The sequence below is a fragment of the Pezoporus flaviventris genome, unplaced genomic scaffold (genome assembly GCF_033815535.1).
Source record: "Pezoporus flaviventris isolate CSIRO_AGI_PZ_B2104156 unplaced genomic scaffold, CSIRO_AGI_Pfla_v1 ptg000153l, whole genome shotgun sequence".
NCBI lineage: Eukaryota > Metazoa > Chordata > Aves > Psittaciformes > Psittacidae > Pezoporus > Pezoporus flaviventris.
Window position 1 is genome coordinate 1,161,304 of NW_026892701.1, and position 20,088 is coordinate 1,181,391.

General features: G+C 43.3%; 1 protein-coding gene across 1 annotated transcript in view; it reads right to left on the reverse strand.

The window, feature by feature from the left end:
* Positions 1-20,088, reverse strand: part of LOC133283091 (ceramide transfer protein-like) — a 76,084-nt gene that overhangs the window by 24,967 nt on the left and 31,029 nt on the right. The window contains exons 4-6 of the mRNA XM_061479576.1: positions 19,448-19,555; positions 18,505-18,643; positions 16,873-16,956 (exon numbers count right to left, since the gene is read on the reverse strand). Of these exons, the coding sequence (XP_061335560.1) occupies positions 16,873-16,956; positions 18,505-18,643; positions 19,448-19,555 (331 nt within the window). The remainder of the gene's footprint in view (positions 1-16,872; positions 16,957-18,504; positions 18,644-19,447; positions 19,556-20,088) is intronic.

The window sequence follows — 20,088 nt, forward strand, 5'->3', positions numbered from 1 at the left end:
TGTAAACAATACTCCAAGTGAGGTCTCATGAGAGCAGAGTAGAGGGGAAGGATCAGTTCCTTTGACCTGCTGGTCACACTCCTTTTGATGCAGCCCAGGATATGGTTGGCTTTCTGAGCTGTGAGTGCACACTGCTGGTTCATGTTCATTTTCTCATCGACCAACACTCCTGTCGTGGTTTAAACCCAGTCAGGTAACTCATTCACTCACTCCCCCCCTTCTTTCCCTCCCCCTACTCCCAGAGGAACGGAGAGGAGAATCGAAAAGAATGCAACTCCCACAGGCTGAGATAAGAACAGTTTAGTAACTAAGGTATAACACACATCACTACTGCTACCACCAGTGATAATAATGATAAAGGAAATAACAAGGGAAGAGAATACAACACCTCAGCACCAGCTGACCGATAACTCGCCCCCCAAGCCCGACCAAGCTCCGACCGATACCTCCTCCAACCCTGCAGTCTCACAGTCCTTCCGGCTAACTCCCAGTTACATCCTGGGCATGACGTGCTGTGGTATGGAATACCTCTTTGGTCAGTTTGGGTCAGGTGTCCTGTCTCTGCTTCCTCCCGGCTTCCCCTCCTCCCTGGCAGAGCATGAGGCTCACAAAGTCCTTGGCCAAACCAAAACATCGCTATCAGCTCTGTTCCCAGGCCGAAAGTCAAAACACACCACTGCACCAGCTACCAAGAAGGGGAAAAATGACTGCTACTGCGGAACCCAGGACAACTCCCAAGTCCTTCTCCACAGGGCTGCTCTGAATCTCTTCTCTGCCCATCCTGTAGCTGTGCCTGGGATTGCTCCGACCCAGGTGTAGGACCTTGCGCTTTGCTTGGTTGAATTTCATGACGTTGGCATCAGCCCACCTCACAAGCATGTCAAGGTCCCTCTGGATGGCATTCATTTCCTCCAGCTTGTCACCCAAACCACATAACTTAGTGTCATCAGCAACTTGCGGAGGGTGCACTCAATCCCACTGTCCCTGTCACCGACAGAGACGTTGAACAAGACCAGTCCCAACACCAGTCCCTGAAGGACAGCACTTGTTACTGGTCTCCAGCTGGACATTGAGCCATTGACCACAACTCTTTGCGTATGGCCATCCAGACAGTTCTTTATCCACCAAGTGGTCCATCCCTCAAATTGATGTCTCTCCAATTTAGAGACAAGGATGTCATGTGGGACAGTGTCAAACGCTTTGCACAAGTCCAGGTAGAAGCCATCAACTGCTCTACACCTGTCCATCAGTACTGTAGCCCCATCATAGAAGGCCACCAAATTGGTGAGGCAGGATTTCCCCTTAAGTGAAGCCATGCTGGCTGTCACCAACCACCTTGTTGTTTATCATGTGCCTTAGCATGCCTTCCGGGGGTATCTACTCCCAAGATTTTTCCAGGCACAGAGGTGAGACTGACTGGTCTGTAGTTCCCTGGGTCATCCATTTTCCCCTTCCTGAAAATGGGGGTTATACTACCCTTTTTCCAGTCGTAGGGAACTTCCCCTTACTACCATGATCTTTCAAATACGATGGATCATCTAGTTCCACCCCCCCTGCCATATGCAGGGACACCTCACACTAAACCATGTCAACCAAGGCTCTGTCCAACCAGGCCTTGAACACCGTCAGGGATGGAGCATTCAGACCTTCCTTGGGCAACCCATTCCAGAGACTCACCACCGTTACAGGAAAGAACTTCCTTATATATAATCTAAACTTCCCCTGTTTAAGTTTGAACCCGTTACCCCTTGTCCTACCACTAAAGTCCCTAATATAGATCATTACTGCACTTCTCAGATTTTGTCTAAGTTAATTCTTTGTTAGTGTGGTGATCAAAATTGAGTTGGATTCATATCCTCAAATATGGAGGGTTCGAGACAGATGTCGTTAGGCACCCAGTGTGTTGATGGGTATTGTCGTGGTTTAAACCCAGTCAGGCAGCTCGTTCACTCACTCCCCCCCTTTTTTCCCTCCCCTACTCCCGGAGGGATGGAGAGGAGAATCGAAATGCAACTCCCACAGGTTGAGATAAGAATAGTTTACTTGCTTAGAAGCAAGTAATGAAGCTTTTGTTATGGGTGAAAACAAATTGCAATAAGGTCATTTCATACTCAGATAAGGGAGAGAGTGGGAGAACATTTACAGACTCAAAATCGCCTTGGTATGGAGGTTCCTGTTGATTTAATAGTGACATGGCGTTTTGTCTATTCTGCATTATCTAATTTACAACCTGCTGAGGATATAATTCAGAAACATGATAAAACAAATGATCAAAATACTGACAATTTGAAAGAGCAAGGACAGAACGATGTGAATATCTTTTCTGAGAACCCTGATGATCCTTTTGATCCTGGCTCCACAGAAAAGCAAAATTTCTACCTACCTTTGACACCGTTAAAGGCATTCACACTGAATATTCCTCATGCTCCTCAACCTACCGCACCTCCCTTGACTGACCTCGATAAAGAACCATTTGACCAGCTGTTAGTTATCCAGATGGCTATAAAACATTTATACAAAAATGTATGGGAAAAGCGATAGCGGGTGTTGATTTAACTGGAGACATGGCTTTTGTTTTTCCTGTATTTTATAGAACAGATGGGCAGGGACAACAACAACCAGTACATGAAAATATTCCATATGCAGTATTTAAGGAATTGAAAAAATCAGTGATGGAAAATGGAATTCAAAGTCCTTATACATTAGGTCTGCTAGGAATGATGGCTAGTTCAGGATCTATGGTGCCATGGAATTAGAACACTTTAATGCAAACGATTTTGACACCTGCTTAATACTCAGTGTGGAGGAATATAACAATTTAGTGGCTTTACAGGTATTAGATAATTTTCAAAGAGGAATACCAATAGATGCTGACATGTTAACAGGCCCTGGGCAATGGTTGCAACCTCATGATCAAATTAATTTAAACCCTCTAGTATTCCAGCAAGCCACCCATATGGCTGTACAAGCCTTGAGGCGAGTACCTGAATCAGGAAAGAAAACCACATCTTTGGCATCTGTTCACCAAGGGTCTCAGGAACCCTATCTGTCTTTTATAGACCAATTAAACAATGCTATACAAAGGCAGATTGATAATCCTGAGGCTGCTCGTGCACTTTTATTTCAGCAAGCATATGAAAATGCAAAAGGAGATTACAAAGCTGCTTTAGCCCCAGTCAGAGAAAAATTTACAGACATTGCTGAGTTTATTAAAACATGTCAGGATATCGGTACAGAGGCTCATAAGGCTTCTGTACTGGCTGCTGCATTATCGAAATTTAATATGAGTAGGCAAAATTGTTTTAACTGTGGACAGAAAGGACATATTAGTAAAATGCGTCCCAAAAAGAAACAAAAGCAGAAAGAAAAACTGCTATCTCAACTCTGTCCCAGATGCAAGAAAGGATATCACTGGAGCAATCAATGTAAATCTAAATTTGATAAGGATGAAAATCCTTTCTCGGGAAACTCCAAGCAGGGTGCGGCAAAACCCGGTGCCCCTCAAAACAATAGTTTTTTTGCAGGAAACGCTCCATCTCTGACCTTGCAGCTGCCACCACAGGCAGCGTCAGGTTGGATTTGGCAACAAGCACCAACATCGAATTAGATTTCTCCACTGTTAAAGCTATAGCTACCACTGTTTGGGGACCTTTACCAAATGGATTTATGGGTCTTTTGTTAGGACACTCAATTACAACTCTCCAAGGAGTAAAAGTTCATCCAGGAGTAATAGATTCGGATTATACAGGAGAAATAAAAATTTTAGCAACTGCCTTAAACGGCAGTTGTAAAATTCCAAAAGGTCAAAAATGAGAACAACTTGTTTTGATTCCATACTGGGTGCCAAAAGTAGAAATTAACACAAGGAATACCTCTGGATTTGGAAGCTCTGGGAAAGTTGAGGTTTATTGGGCCCAGGACATTACTCAGAAACAACCTTTACTGAATTTGCAAATAAAGAATAGTTTTTAGTGGATTAATAGACACTGGGGCAGATATTTTGATTATTTCACAGTCTCAATGACCGACTGCCCCTTTGAAAAAGCTTTAGCAACGGTTGCTAGAATAAGAGGTATACAAGCTCCTTTTAAAACTAGTCATGTCCTCAAAGGCTATTGCACAGGATGGTGCTGTAGCTCATTTTCAACCATATATACTGCCAGTTTCTATGAATCTGTGGGGGAGAGATTTGCAAATGTAGTGGAATTTGTTACTTACCACTGACAGGGCAAACTTATCCTAACAGTCGCTGATCTGAAGCCCCTGCTCAAACATTCATGGTTAACAGAAAAACCAGTTAGGGTTGCTCAGTGACCTTTAAAAGGAAATATTGGAGCAAGCGGATTTATTGGTTGAAGAGCAACTGAAGGCAGGACATATTGTTCCATCTACTAGACCCTGAAACACCCATTTTTGTAATTCCAAAGAAATCAGGGAAATGGTGACTTCTGCAAGATCTGTGTGCAATTAATACCGCAATGCAACCCATGGGGGCTTTACAACCATGCTTGCCTAATCCTACGATGATTCCAGCTGACTGGTTTCTTTGCATTATTGGCTTGAAGGACTGTTTTTTTACAATTCCTTTGCATCCTGCATACTGTGATCATTTTGCTTTTTCTGTGCCTTCAGTCAACTGTGCTGCTCCCATGCAAAAATATCAATGGACTGTTTTGCCACAAGGAATGATGAACAGTCCAACAATCTGTCAGCTAGTAGTTTCCACAGCTATATCACCAACTAGGAGAGCATTTCCTGAATTGATAATTTATCATTTTATGGATGACATTTTGGTCTGTGCAGAAATGGAACAATATTTAGAAACTACTGTTAATCATTTAACAGAAAATTTATGCTGTTTTGGACTACAAATTGCCCAGGAAAAAATACAAAGAATGCCACCCTGGAAATGTTTGGGGTGGGTGCTAACTGAAAGAACAGTAAAGCCTCAGAAGCTAAAAATGGCAAACAAAATCACAAATTTGAATGATTTGCAGAAGCTCTTAGGTACTATTAATTGGGTGTGTCCTATGTTGGGTATTACTAGTGCTGACCTTGAACCACTCTTTGTCAGCTTACCCTTAAAGCTATTGACACTTTGAATATAGTGACTCAAAAAATTGAGACGCTACAGGCAGATAAGAGTGCATTTACACTTGCCGATTTCTCTGCTCATTGTTAATATACAGCAAAGGCCATTAGGAGTTATATGTCAAATAGACAGTAACTGTTTACTTTTTGGAATTTTTTTTTTACCACATATCCAGAGAAAGACTGTGACAGAACCATTAGATATGATTGTTGACTTAGTTGCCAAAGGCCGTACAAGGGTTCAACATTTAACAGGCAACGACCCTGCAGAAATGTATTTACCATTAACTGTAACATACTTTCAGTTCCTTTTTGCTCAGTCTGTTTCTTTCTAAATAGCGTTAGCAGACTTTACAGGAAAAAAAAATTATGGTACTCCAAAACATAAACTGCTAAAAGCTGTTTCTATCGACCTTTGGAGACCTTTATAGATATTGCTGGCCACTTCTTCCAACATAGGCTGGCCACCTGTGTCGGAATGAGTGTGCATTTTGGTTAGCATAACTATTATAAGTAATAATAATATTATAAGTAACTATTGTATTTGAACTTTCAATCTTTAAATGCTAATGTCAAGAAACTGCTCTTTTGTGATTTAAGACTCCTCAAGCAGAGAAGGGAATAAGGAAAGCCAAGGAATGTGTTTTTGGAAGTAACTGCATCTATCTCCAGTTTCCCAAGTCTCCCAGTACATCTGGCCAACACATTGGTGAGATCTTGTCTTCGGAGCCTGGACATCACCACTTTGCTTTGTTTTTCCTCCATGTCATCTAAAGATTTTTTGCCAATTTGTGAAGAACAGAAGCCTAAGTATCATGCAAAACACAAAAGAGGGAGATGTGGGAACTGCAAGGCATCCTGTTCCTGCTATGTGGATAATTAAAGAAGAAGAAGAATTGCTTATAGTGCACCCGGGTCTTGAGTAAGCCAGGGAGTGTCTGGGTGCAAGGTCGGGTTGGGAAGCAGACTGGGGAGTGATTATTTATAGAATGGAATTTATAGTGACTGAAAACAGTCACTGGGAATGATGTAGTTGGTGTTTGGCTTCATGGCTCAGACCTGTATCTGTATGCTATATATTACCATGCTTGAGTGAATAAAGTAGAACTAGTTGTGAAAGTAGTGGGTGTGTGTGTGTGTGTGTGTTTAGCCTCTTTCTTTACAGACACCACAGGCCGCACCTCCATCCCTGGAAAGGTGATGAAACAGGTCTTTCTGTAGGTCATAACCAGCATGTAGAAGAAAAGAAGGTCATCGGGAGTAGCCAGCATGGATTCACCAAGGGGAAATCTTGCTTGACCAATTTAATAGCCTTTTATGATGACATAGCAAGATGGGTTGATGGGAGGAGCGCAGTGGATGTTATCTACCTAAACTTCAGCAAGGTTTTTGACACTGTCTCCCATAGCATCCTCACAGGTAAGCTTAGGAAATGTGGGTTAGATGAATGGACAGTGAGGTGGATAGAGAACTGGCTGAATGGCAGAATTCAGAGGGTTGTGATCAGTGGAGTAGAATCCAGTTGGAGGCCTGTAGTCAGTTGTGTTCCCGAGGGATCAATACTGGGTCCAGTCTTATTCAACTTCTTTATTAATGACCTGGATGAAGGGCTGGAGTGCATCCTCAGCAAGTTTGCTGATGATACAAAGGTGGGGGGAGTGGCTGATACACCTGAAGGCTTTGCTGCCATTCAGTGGGAACTTGACAGGCTGGAGAACTGGGCATGGAGAACCTCATAAGGTTCAACAAGGGCAAGTGTAGGGTACTGCACTTGAGGAGGAAGAACCCCAAGTGCCAGTACAGGCTGGGGGCTGACCTACTAGAGAGCAGTGTAGCTGAGAAGGACATGGGAGCACTGGTAGATGGTGAGTTGACTATGAGCTATCAGTGTGCCCTTGGGGACTGGGTTAGAAACAAGAATATCCTGGGGTGCATCAGGAGGAGTGCGGCCAGCAGGTCAAGGGAGGTGATCCTCCCCCTCAACTTGGCCCTGGTGAGGCCACATCTGGAGCACTGTGTCCAGTTCTGGGCTCCTCAGTACAAGACAGACAAGGAGCTGCTGGAGAAGGGCCACAAAGATGATCAAGAGTTTGGAGCATCTCTCTTATGAGGTGACATTGCAGGAGCTGAGTCTGTTTAGAGAAGAGAAGACTGAGAGAGGAGCTTATTAATGAAAATAAATAACTCAAAAGTGGGTGCCAGGAGGATGGTGACATTCTTTTCAGTGGTGCCCAGTAACAGGATGAGGAGCAATGGACATAAGCTAAAAAAACAAGAAATTTCACCTCCACATGATGAAGAACTTTATGTTGAGGGTGGCAGAGCACTGGAACATGCTGCCCAGGGCAGGTGTGGAGTCTCCCTCTCTTGAGACATTCAAAACCTTCCTGGATGACCTCCTGTGTAACTGCCTCTAGGTGGCCCTGCCTTCGCAGGGGAGGTTGGACTAGATGATCTCCAGAGGCCCCATCCAACCCTAACAACTGTGTAATTCCGTGTGATTCCGACTCTTGGGTACATACATGGGTGTTTACATGGTGTATCTTCACAACCAGGTTCTCCACCTGGACAGCAATATCTTGTCACAATGCAGTAGCCTAGAGGGGTTTCCCACTGTGTTACTCGGCTTTGAAACAAGGGGGCACAAAATCACAAAAAGGGAATATAGAAACCTTTAGAATTAGTTTTAAGTAATGTTAAGTTTGATGGCTTTGTAACAGTAGCAATGGAAAATTACTGAGGTGCATGATACATAGAGAAAAAAACAGAGTACAGCTAGAGAACATACTGAGAATTCTCACAAGATAAATCGTTATTATTGTGACATAGTTTAAGAAAAACAGTCTAGAAGAACAGGACACAGGGATGAGGAGTATCTGGGAACCGCAGGTGTCCAGGATGGGCTACAGTTAAACTAACTGATAAGTAGGAGGATAGGAAGATTCTTATGTCTCTGGTGCTAACGAACCAATTAAACTGGTATGAGCATCTACTGCGCATGCTTCAAAGGCTGCCAGAAGTGATGAAGATTGTTGGAAGAAGTAAACGACCCTCAGAGACCACCACCACAATTCTGTACGCATGAGGGGAACTTTCTGGAAAATTATGTAATCCATACGTAGCCTAATGAATATGTATGTATGCCCAGTGGCTAGAAAATGACAGCTTGTGTGGCAATGGGGGGACGCACGTTAAGAGGAGCTATCCCCTGTGTCTCCCGGCACCACGATAAAGAATACCTGCTTGTCAGCTTGAAAACTTTGTTGGCAAGTTTGTTCCTGGAGTTTTCTCCAAATGAGCTTCTATTGCTGAAAACACCCCCACATGGCATTTGCCACCATTTCCATTTGTATTTGTACTCTCTGATTCCCATCCATAAGCTTATCCATAGACTGAAGAGCCAAGGAGGGATCAGCAGGACCCACTCAGCCATGGCAGGGGGGTTGGAACTTGATGATCTTAAGGTCCTTTCCAACCCTAACTATTCTATGATTCTATGATTTGATAATAGCCCCATAGGGCCAGTGAAAAGTCAAACAGAGAGTGGAGACTAACAGTAGACTATCGTGGCCTGAATGAAGTCACACCACCATTGAGTGCTGCCGTACCAGACATGCTGGAACTTCAACAGGAACTGGAGTCAAAGGCAGCTAAGTGGGATGCCACAATTGATACCGACAACGCATTTTTCTCAATACCTTTGGCAGCAGAGTGCAGGCCACATTTCTCTTTAACTTGGAGGGGCGACCAGTACACTTGGAACCAACAGCCCCAGGCAGGGGTGGAAACACAGCTCTACCATCTGCCATGGACTGATCCAGACTGCACTGGAACAGGGGCAAGCTCCAGAACACCTGCAATACATCAACGACATTATCGTATTGGGCGATACAGCAGAAGACATTTCTGAGAAAGGGAGGAAAATAATCCAAATCTTTCTGAATCCTGAATCGTTAGGGCATTTCAAGTCAGGGATCCAATGCCTGCAATGAGAACAATTAGAAAATAGAATAATCACCCCAGGATAGGGGTGGATTGCCAGTAAATAGGTAAAATTCAGCTGGACAGAGTACTGGACATTTAGTCTAGGTCATGCTTGCCTAGAAATGTTGTACCAGATGATCCTTGAGGTCCCCCCCAACCTGGTATTCTATGATACCTGCAGTACATTGATGACATCACTGAGTGGGGCAATACAGCAGAAGATTTTGAGAACAGGAAGAAAACAATCCAAATCCTACTGAAAGCTGGTTATGCCATAAAACAAAGTAAGGTCAAGGGACCTGCACAGGAGATTCAGTTCTGGGGAATAAAATGCCAATGGATGTGATCAACAAGATAACAACGTCTCCACCAACTAATAAGAAAGAAACACAAGCTTTCTTAGGTGCTTAGGGGTTCTGGAGAATGCACATCTGTCCTGGGTTCAGCAGTAGCAGTCATGTTTCTCCTTCTTGGTAGCTGGTGCAGTGCAGTGCAGTGTTTTCACTTTCAGCCTGGGAACAGAGCTGATAGCGATGTTTTGGTTTGGCCAAGGACTTTGTGAGCCTCATGCTCTGCCAGGGAGGAGGGGAAGCCGGGAGGAAGCAGGACACCTGACCCAAGCTAGCCAAAGAGGTATTCCATACCACAGCACGTCATGCCCAGGATGTAACTGGGAGTTAGCCGGAGCTGGGAGACAGCGGGGTTGGAGGAGGTATCGGTCGGTGCTTGGTCGGGCCTGGGGGGCGAGTTATTGGTCGGCTGGTGACAAGGTGTTGTATTCTCTTCCCTTGTTATTTCCTTTATCATTATCATTGGTGGTAGCAGTAGTGATTTGTGTTATACCTTAGTTACTAAACTGTTCTTATCTCAACCTGTGGGAGTTGCATTCTTTTCGGTTCTCCTCTCTGTCCCTCCAGGAGTAGGGGGAGGGCAAGAAAGGGGGGGAAGTGAGTGAACAAGCTGTCTGACTGGGTTTAAACCATGACAGTTCTTTTTGGCGCCCAACGTGGGGCATGAGGGGTTGAGATAACAACAGATCTGACTGGATTAATAGTCACTCGTCACAATGCTGATTTATTGGCTCTCAGAGTTGTTCCTCTTGATCTCACAGCTTCAGAATGTTGTAACTTACTTAGAGCCGGTATTTGCTGTCTTAGTGTTTATCTAGTGTGGGGCTTGGGCTAAGGTTCTTGTCTCACTGTGCTTTATGGCAATGACTTGCAATACGGGTGGGCTCCAGCGGCAGGGCGGGATGGACATGGCCGTGGACTTGTACCTGGCCGTCCGGCTGCTCTTCATGGGCCTGGGCCTCGCCCTCGCCTCCGTCTTGGTGAGGCCGTGGGGAGCTGAGGGGGAGCAGCCCCGGGAGCCGGCGGCTGCTGAAGCCGCCCGGGAGAGCGGCCCTGGGGAGCAAGCAGCGGCGGGAGCGGGGCCGGAGGCCGCGAGGGGACGGCTGCTGGTGGAGGAGGTCAGGGCAGTTGAGGAGAGGAAGGAGGCGGCTGCCGAGCAGCGGGAGAAGGCGGTGGAGGAGCCAAGCCCCGCGGTGGAGCCCAGCCCTGAGACAGACGAGAGCATTCCCCGGAAGCCGTCCGCCAAGCCCCAGGAGGATGCAGGAGACCAGGCAACATTTCCCAGCAAGGCAGAGGAGGAAGAGCTGGACTCAGGAAAAGAGAAGCTGGTGGTGGGAGAGCCAGCAAGCACAGCAGCTACATCAGCCCCAGTGACAAGTACAGCAGCATCGTTTCAGAGTTCTGAAGGTTTTGAATGGCCTTTCCTTGGGACCCGCCTGCTGATTGTGATGGGGATCAGCATGTTGGCACACACACAGACTGTGTTCTACAAATTACAATCTGATTGTAAGCCCTCTCTATCATGTGACTCAGAAGAAGAATTATTTCAAATGGGGCCCTGAGCAAAAACAAGCCTTTGAAAAATTAAATGAGTTCATGCAGTAGCCCTTGGACCAGTCCAGACCAGGCGAGATGTGAAAAATGTGCTCTACACCACCACCGGGGGGAATGGTCCTACCTGGGCCCTCTGGCAGAATGCACCCTTGTCTTTTGGAGTCGGGGGATGCAGAGGATATGAGGCCAGCTATACTCCAATTGAGAAAGATACTGGCAGCCTATGAAGGGGTTCAAGCTGCTCTGGAAGTGATTGGCACTGTTGGAACTAGATGATCTTAAGATACTTTCCAACCCTAAGTATTCTATGATTCCTCCTGGCACCTCAGTTGCCCGTGCTGGGCTGGATGTTCAAAGGCAGGGTCTCCTCTACACATCATGCAACCAATGCTACATGGAGTAAGTGGGCTGCACTAATTACACAACGAGCTTGAAGAGGAAATCCCAGATGGCCAGGAATCTTGGAAGTGACCATGGAATGGTCAGAAGGCAAGGATTTCAGAACGTCACCAGAGGAGGTGATGCGTGCTGAAGAGGCCCCACCATATAATAAACTGTCAGAAAGTGAGAAGAAATATGACTTGTTATCCTGGGTTCGGCAGTAGCAGTCATGTTTTTTCCTTTGTGTTAGCTGGTGCAGTGCTGTGTTTTGGCTTCCAGCTTGAGAACAGTGTTGGTGAAGCCGATGTTTTCAGTTGTTGCTAAGTGATGTTTACCCTGACCAAGGACTCTGTGAGGCTCATGCTCTGCCAGGGAGGAGGGGAAGCTGTGAGGAAGCAGGGAGGGGGCGCCTGACCCGGGCTAGCCGGGGAGGTATTCCGTCATGCCCGGGGTGAGGGGTAACTGGGAGTTACCCGGAAGGACAGGGGCTTCCGGGTAGGACTTGTTTCTTGGCCGGTGGTATCTTATTCTGTTCCCTTGTTATTTTCCCTTATCATTGTTGTAGTTGATAGTAGCGGTGGTGATTTGTTGCTGGACTGTTCTTGTCTCAACCCGTAGGAGTTGCACTCTCTCGATCCTCCTCCCCGTTCCTCCGGGAGCGGGGAAGGGGAGAGCCCTGGTGCAGGGGGGGGGGGGGGGGGGGAACGGACACGGACCTCGATTGTTGACAGCTCGGCACCACTCACTGGGAGTGAGGGAACAAGTTACCTGCCTGGGTTTAAACCACGACAGTTCTTTTTGGCGCCCAACATGGGGCACGAGGGGTTGAGATAAGAACAGATCTGACTGGATTGATAGTCACTCGTCACAATGCTGATTTATTGGCTCTCAAGGTTGTTCCTCTTGATCTCACAGTTTCAGTATATCATATCTTACGTCCATCCGGTATTGGCTGTATTAGTGTTTTTCAAGTGTGGGGCTTTGGCTAAGGTTTTTGTCCCATTGTACTTTATGGTAATGACTTGTAATACAATAGAATCATTGATCATGAAACTGATCTGGCTTATGTTCCTAGTGTCGTCACCACCTTTATACTTTGGGAGGTATATGATGGAGGTGCTTAGCAATTACACATCTTTTTTCTCCTTCTCAGGTGCTCAACCTGTGAAGGAGACATCCTTTTACCCTCCTAGTCGTCCCCCCAGACCATTTACATTTGAGAGTTTTGAATTTTTTGAATGGCCTTTTAATGCTGTTGAGACTTGTTTGCTGATGGTGATGGGAATCACCATGCTAACAGGCATACAGAGTGTGTTTTGCCCACTGCTGATTTCAAGAGTTAAGCAGAGTCAGGTCTGGGTCTTGTCTGGGGTCAAACGACGATGTAGGAGGACCGAGAGATTTTCCCTGAGGCTGGACAGCCATGAGTGGCAGGGTGTGGGGGATAGTATGGGCAAGTATCTAGGTCAGTGGGCCCCTCCAGTACTTTGGAATTTCACTACCGAACAACTGCAAAATCCAGAAGAATTAGTAAAACACTTAAATGAGGTGTGTGGTCATTCTGGCCATACCAGAGATGGACAAATCACGGCAACATGCTGGGGCTTGGCCTATGCTTACAGGGCCTTGTTCAACACTATCCAGCGCCTTCAAAAGGAAAAGAATGTCGGTGGATCTGAGGGCAAAGCGACAGTCGCTACTCAAACTTTGGCTGCAATGAACAGAGCAGCTACCCCAGCGGCAAGTACAGCAGCTGCTCAAACTTCAACTGCAACAGACAGCGCGGTTAACCCAGCTCCAAGTACAGCAGCTACACCACCCCCAGCAACAAGTACAGTCGCTACTCAAACCACAGTGATAATCACTGCAGCCAAACCAGAGGACCAATTCGTACCAATATCGGTTGCCCCTGTACGCAAGAGAACAAGCAAAAAGGAGGCAAAAAGGGTGAAGTGAGATGAAGAACCAATGAATTCACCACCCGGTCCAGAATCTGATCAGGAGTCATCATCACATGACGAAGAAGAAGAAGAAGAGGTAACTTCTCGACCTCGGACCTCAACCGAGCTGCGGAATATGCGAAAAGATTTTACCCGTCAACCAGGGGAGCACATCATCACCTGGTTACTCCGATGCTGGGACAATGGGGCCGATGGTCACGAACTAGAAGGTACAGAAGCCAAGCAGCTGGGATCACTTGCTAGAGAAGGGGGAATTGACAAAGCAATTGCAAGAGAGAAAAAGTCCCTCAGTCTTTGGAGGCGGCTCTTGGCAGCTGTGAAAGAAAGGTTTCCGTACAAGGACGATGTTACGAGTCGTTCGGCCAAGTGGACTACTATAGACAAAGGCATCCAGTCTCTGAGGGAATCGGCCATCGTAGAGATGCTCTATCACATCAAGCCGAATAAAGGGGATACACCTATAGATCCAGATGAAGTTGAATGTACATGACCCATGTGGCGAAAACTTACACGGAATGCACCGTCATCATATGCCCATTCATTGGCAACAGTAACCTGGAATGACATAGTACCACTAACAGCGGATGAAATGGTTCATAAACTCCGAGAGTTCGAAGACAATCTCACCCCTTCCATCATCTCAGCTGTGAAAAAACTGTCCCAGGACATCGAACAATTGAGGGACAATCTATCTGATTTATCCAGCTCCTCACGTGTACCAACACACGTCTCAGCTATTAACAAAAGGCGTCCTATTGTTCAAGAGAGGAGATACAGAAGGTATACGCCACGGGGTACCCTATGGTTTTACCTGCTGGATCACGGAGAAGACATGACAAAGTGGGATGGAAAACCTACTTCAGCTTTGGAGGAACGGGTGAGTGAACTGAAGAGGGGAGCAAGGGCCAAGACTGATCGTCTCAGGAGAGCTACGGCTACTTGTTTACTGATGGGTCCTGACATATTTTGGGAAAGTGTCGGAGATGGAAGGCAGCTGTATGGAGTCCCATGTGACAAACTGCAGAAACTGCTGAAGGAGAGGGTGAATCAAGTCAGTTTGCAGAGGTGAAAGACAACCAGCTGGCCTTGGACACTGCTGAATGAGAAAAGTGACCAATATTTTATACTGACTCACGGATGGTGGCAAATGCCCTGTGGGGGTGGTTGCAGCAATAGAAGCAAAAACACTGTCAAGGCAGAGGTAAATCCACCTTGGCTGCTGCATTGTGGCAAGATGGGAGTCCTTTTGCTCAAGGACCTGGGTGCACTTGGTGGGTAATGCAGGAGGATGGGGAAGCCTATTATGTGACCCAAGGGGATGTGATTTTGGGTGAGAATAGCCACTGAATTAAACTGTATGCTGTTGACTGCTATATAACACTTTTACGGCAGCTATATGCCTGTTACTACACTGGGCATCTTGTGGTGCCCATGTCCACTGCTCCAGACTTCTGGGCCTGAACCTGACTCCCTTTTGATCGTCACATTAATGAAGACTGAACTTTGATGAAAGTGGATGAGCACAGCAGTGATGGAATCAGACCTGGTTTCAGCAAGCAACAATTCAACACCACACACCATCTCTCCTGCCCTGAAAGACTGTTATGATAAGATGGGACTCAGTACTGGACTGAATGAACTCAGTCTGGTCCATAGACTAAGGGAAAGATATCTGTATTTATATACATATGCCAAGAGACAGAAAAGGTGATGGTATACTGGAAAGTGTGGGATCTGATCATGATGTAAATGGTATGGAATAAGGGGTGGATACTGTCCTGGTTTCCCATGGAATAAATTTTCTGCTTAGTAGCTGGTACAGTGCCATGTTTTGGCTTTAGTCTGAGAATAATGTTGATAACACCCCCATGGTTTTAGTTGTTTCTACATAGTGCTTAATCTAAACCAAGAATTTCTTAGTTTCTTATGTTCTGACAGTGACCAGGTGCACAAGAAGCTGGCAGGGAGCACAGCCAGGACAGCTGACCTGAACTAGCCAAAGGAATATTCCATATCATAGAACATCATGCTCAGTATATAAACTGATTAGGGACAGGTTGGGCATTGGCCAGCTGGTGGTAAGCAATTGTATTCTGCTACACTTGTGTTTTCTGAATTTTTTTTTGTTTGCTTCAGTTACCAGATTTTCTAACTGGAAAGTGAGCCATAAATTTAAATACCTTCATAGTGCTCTTTTTAACTATTCACACAAAGATCCTAGAGAACACAGAAAAGGAAAAGCCTACCCAAAATGTCTTCTTCAGAGCAGTACACAAATTTCTATGGTCATACTAACTTTTTCCTCCTGCCCTCCTTTTACAAGAGAAATGCGTATATCACTTAAATTACTGTGAGTGTTGCAAGCTTGATTATATTTGGTTATAAGAGGAAAGAAAGATTTATTCGAAACTTCAAAGTTATATGCTACTTAAACTCTGAAATCAGCACTACAATTAATCCTTAGCAGGGCAAGCACTTTATATCAGTGAAAAAATCTACTCATATGATTAATTCTCTGGAAGTATACTGAAAGCTCCTTCCATTTCCTTACATCATAACAGTTCTAGCAATAATCTAAAAAGAGCATTTAAATACAACAAGTAAACATGCAACACACAGGGAAATAGAGGCAGTTAAAAAGAAAACAGAAGATAGAAAAGGATTATTGTGCCAATATATTTTCCAGGTTCTTGAAAAAAAGTATTTTGAACTTCTTGAAGTTCTTTTTGAACTTCTTTTGGATATTCCATCAGATTTGAAACTGTTTGGCTTCAAATTTTTGTAAACCAAAGCCTAACAAATAGTGAATTATCAACAACTAGAGAATGTAAATACTGAAATTATTTCAGTTGGGAAGCAAGAAAAAGTATAAGAAGAATGCAAATAGAAATTCAAATGCATATACAACTTCTGGAAGGCCAGACGTATCAGATTTCTAAAACAGCAAGACTTGTGCAAGTTCTTCACATTTATTGCATGGATGCAGTGAGTACAATGACTATAACCATGCCATTTAAGATAAGAATAAAAATCAGAATTCTGTTCATCATAACACTGGAAAATAAGAGTTAAAAAAAGAGCTAAAATTATGATGAGTCATACAATGTTGACTTAACCATTACATAGCCATAGAATTTAGGGAAAACATAATAGGGCACACCTAACTGAAAAAGCATTGTGCTCTGCCACACTGCTAAAGCAGATAACACTTGCAAGAAAAACTACAATTGCTTGTTATAAATCTCAGTTCCCAATATCCAAATGATACAGCCGTCTTAACAGAATTTTGTAGTGGAAATAGCTTTGGACACAGAACAGTAAATTACAGTTTAACAGCTTTCATTAATATGTCTTGAGTTAAGAATAACTCAAATTATCATTCCTTAGCTGCTTTTCATGATTATCTTAACACGAATAAGAACTTCCTGTCACATACATTCAAATAACTATTCTTGTCATTTTCTGCTTAGAAAAGAGCATAAATACCCATCTTGTATCAGGTTTATCATAAGATTCATATGAATTGTCAGTGAAAAAGGTGACAGACTTACATTTTTCCTTACTGCTATTACTGTTATGTAAAAAGTCCCCATCGGATTGCATTGTAGGGAAATCATCTTCATCATCTTCTACCACTAAATGTGAAAGAGAGCATGTTATGGGAGTGAGAAAGCTTTCCCAATTCTTTACTGTGCAAGAAAGAATTCAGACCATGATCTAGGGTGAGGTGTCCCTGCCCATGGCAGACGGGTTGGAACTAGATGATCTTAAGATCCTTTCCAACCCTAACTATTCTATGAAAAGCATCTTCATAGCTAAGCACTATTTAAGATTTTTTCCTATAACAACAGTCATGACACCACCACCCCCCATTTTTTTTAACCTGAAACCACTATCAACATTACTGTCAGAAACCATCAGGAGACTAACATTTGCTCAGTGTCAAAATTTAGCACTGGATCGTAAGAAGAACATTATTTTGGTGTTACAACTGGATAAGCAGGGAGCCGCAACTGAGCAATTATATACTGTTTTACACTAGAAAGTTCTCAAAGTGAAATAGTACTTATCTACTGTTTTCTCACTATCAAAAGTTTCAGGCTGCCAGAAAAAATGCGAGGATGAATATAAATACCTCAAGAGAGGGCCTGAATACAACAAGCTGTGCTCTGAGAAGAACAGAGATATGTAGACATCCACACCTGAGTCTACTAGGACATTACATGCATACTCAATACTCTAGCTGCAGCCAATACATCTCAGGAGCATTCATTATGGCGGAACCTTTGCCTTTTGTAAAGAACATGTTTTTCCTATCAAAACTAATATCCTATTTTTTTCTAAATAAAGTTAAGAGATACAATGTTAAACTAACTTGAATTCATTTTATGGGGTAAACAATTATTGTTCTATAACATCAAATGCTTAAAAAAACATTACTTTTATACAGTTGACAGCTACAGGTTTATATTTAAGTTAAGCAGATTTTTATGGGAATCCAACTTCTGAAGTGAAAATAGTTAACACTGTTGATGCAGAAATATCTATGATTAATCCCATTACTACAGAGTATATTTAAGATATATATTTTATTTATATGGTACCCTATAGTAACTACTGTATTACCACAAAAGTCAGTCGGAGAAACTCTCTAAGACTCAATGTGGAGTTTTAGAAAGCAGCATTCTTTATTGCAATGCTGGGCGCACACATGAATCATTTCACAAAGGTGAGCGCACCCAATACTTGCCAGCAGAATATTTGCATTCTAATTACGCATGTGCTTTCTTGCTGAGTGAGGGTCTCTGGTGGTCACCGATAGTCTTCCTCACTGTGTTTACTGAATGACCTCAGTGCTTGTGCACGCTCACAAGGTCCTAGTGCTGAGTTAGCAATTGGTATGTCCTTGCTTTTGTTCTCCTCCAGTCTCTGTTACTTTGAAGGCTAGCATCCTTGCTCTTATTTGCTGTCTCCTTAGTTGTTATAAGTCCTGTGATGTTCCTTCCCCCATCAACTGAACATTCCTTTCTCTATATATGTTAGCAACTTAGAACAGTTTGCTGTATTTTACTATGTTAGTTTAAAGCCACACACACTACTGTTAGTTTAAACTTATTATTTCAGCCTACAATTGTGTAAAAGTTAAATTCTATAGAGATAAGAGTTTTTAATTACAGTTTTACCTTTATCCCTCTGAAGTTCATCTTTGCAAACTGCATCTGCACAGGTATCAAAGTATTTCTGTAAAGTATCAACTTGTCTACACAAGATGTCCCTAAAGGTTTCCGTTTCTGCAAGCTTCTCACGTAAGCTATGGCCCTTCTGAAAATGCAAGAGAAAAAAGGCTCAAATGCTTGTACATACTCAGCAATAATTCAATGCAAAAAAAATAAAAATAAAATTCTGCAGTTATGAAGAAAAACTTCAAGTACACTAAAGACATTTGACATATCAACAGATATAAAATACTGTTAATGACAGAAAATATGAAACTGTATAAGTGTTTCTTACTCATTTTAACCACTGATCACTGATCTCAGCTTTTCCTCTTGACTGCATCTGCTAATTTAGAGCATTCAATAAACGCTTATTAAAAACATGATCTTGCATGCTACCAGGTTTACGCCTATTTGCCTGAAAACAGTCAGTTCTATTTTAAGATCTTTGTTCTAATCTTTACTCCCCCCTTTCTTGTGCTGCTCCTCTTCTGCTCTTCTAAAAGTACAGCCCACCCAAATTCAAATATTAAATATTTATACACATGAAACAAGGAAAGACATCATTTGTCAATCAATAAAATCACAGAATCACCATTTCCTTTCATTTAGAAGCCCTGATAGTCTCAAAAGTATGCTAGGAAATGTTAATATATCCTCCTACAGGTTTGATTTTCTTGACATTTGAAAATGACACCATAGTTTAACATGGACAACTGCACGGAGGCATGAAAAAGCTTCCTGTACGATGTGTTCATTATCACATGCTAATTACTAACACTTAATAAACCAAAGATATGGTGGGTGTTTTTTTCCTACAATTGTGTGAATAAGTCTTCACATAGCTTATTTCCTTTCCACTTGTGTGTGTTATTTACACACCAATACTAAGAAAATGTTAGTCACTAACCTTGAATGAAGAGGTGGACGTTGCAGAGTATCCACTTGCTCCAGAAACAAGAGACACCATGGAGCCATGGCATCGTAAACTTGACTCTGATCCATTGCCAGATACAGTCTAAAAACCAAACCACACACACAAAACTAGAGTTCTGAGGCTCTTAATAAAAGAAATCATGAAACCAAGTTTAACGTCATCTCTAAAACTAGCCCTTAATTTGTTTCTTGTCAGGAAGCAGCAGGGGCTTAACAACTCAGACTGTGTCTGCAAGTTCAAGATGTTGATGTAGCATCTGTAAAGTTACTATGAATAAAACAAGGTGAAATACTGAAACCAAGAGGAAGAAGACAATAATAGTACCTAATTAAATAGTAAAAAAAAAATGAAAAAAATCTCAAAAATTAAAATAGCATGAAAAAGACCTAAGAATGTTAAGCTTAACAAGTGAAACAAGGATACTGAGGAACTGTAAGAAAACTTTTTCCTCAAAGGTTCAAGTAAAATAGCCCGTGCATGGCAAAGGACAAGAAAAACCCTGAAATAGAACATAAGATGGTACTAGAAAATCACATTCCCTAACTATTGTACGAATTAGTCTTTATAGTATGAAATCAACTTTCTAAGAATATATAGTTTACATTGCATACTGT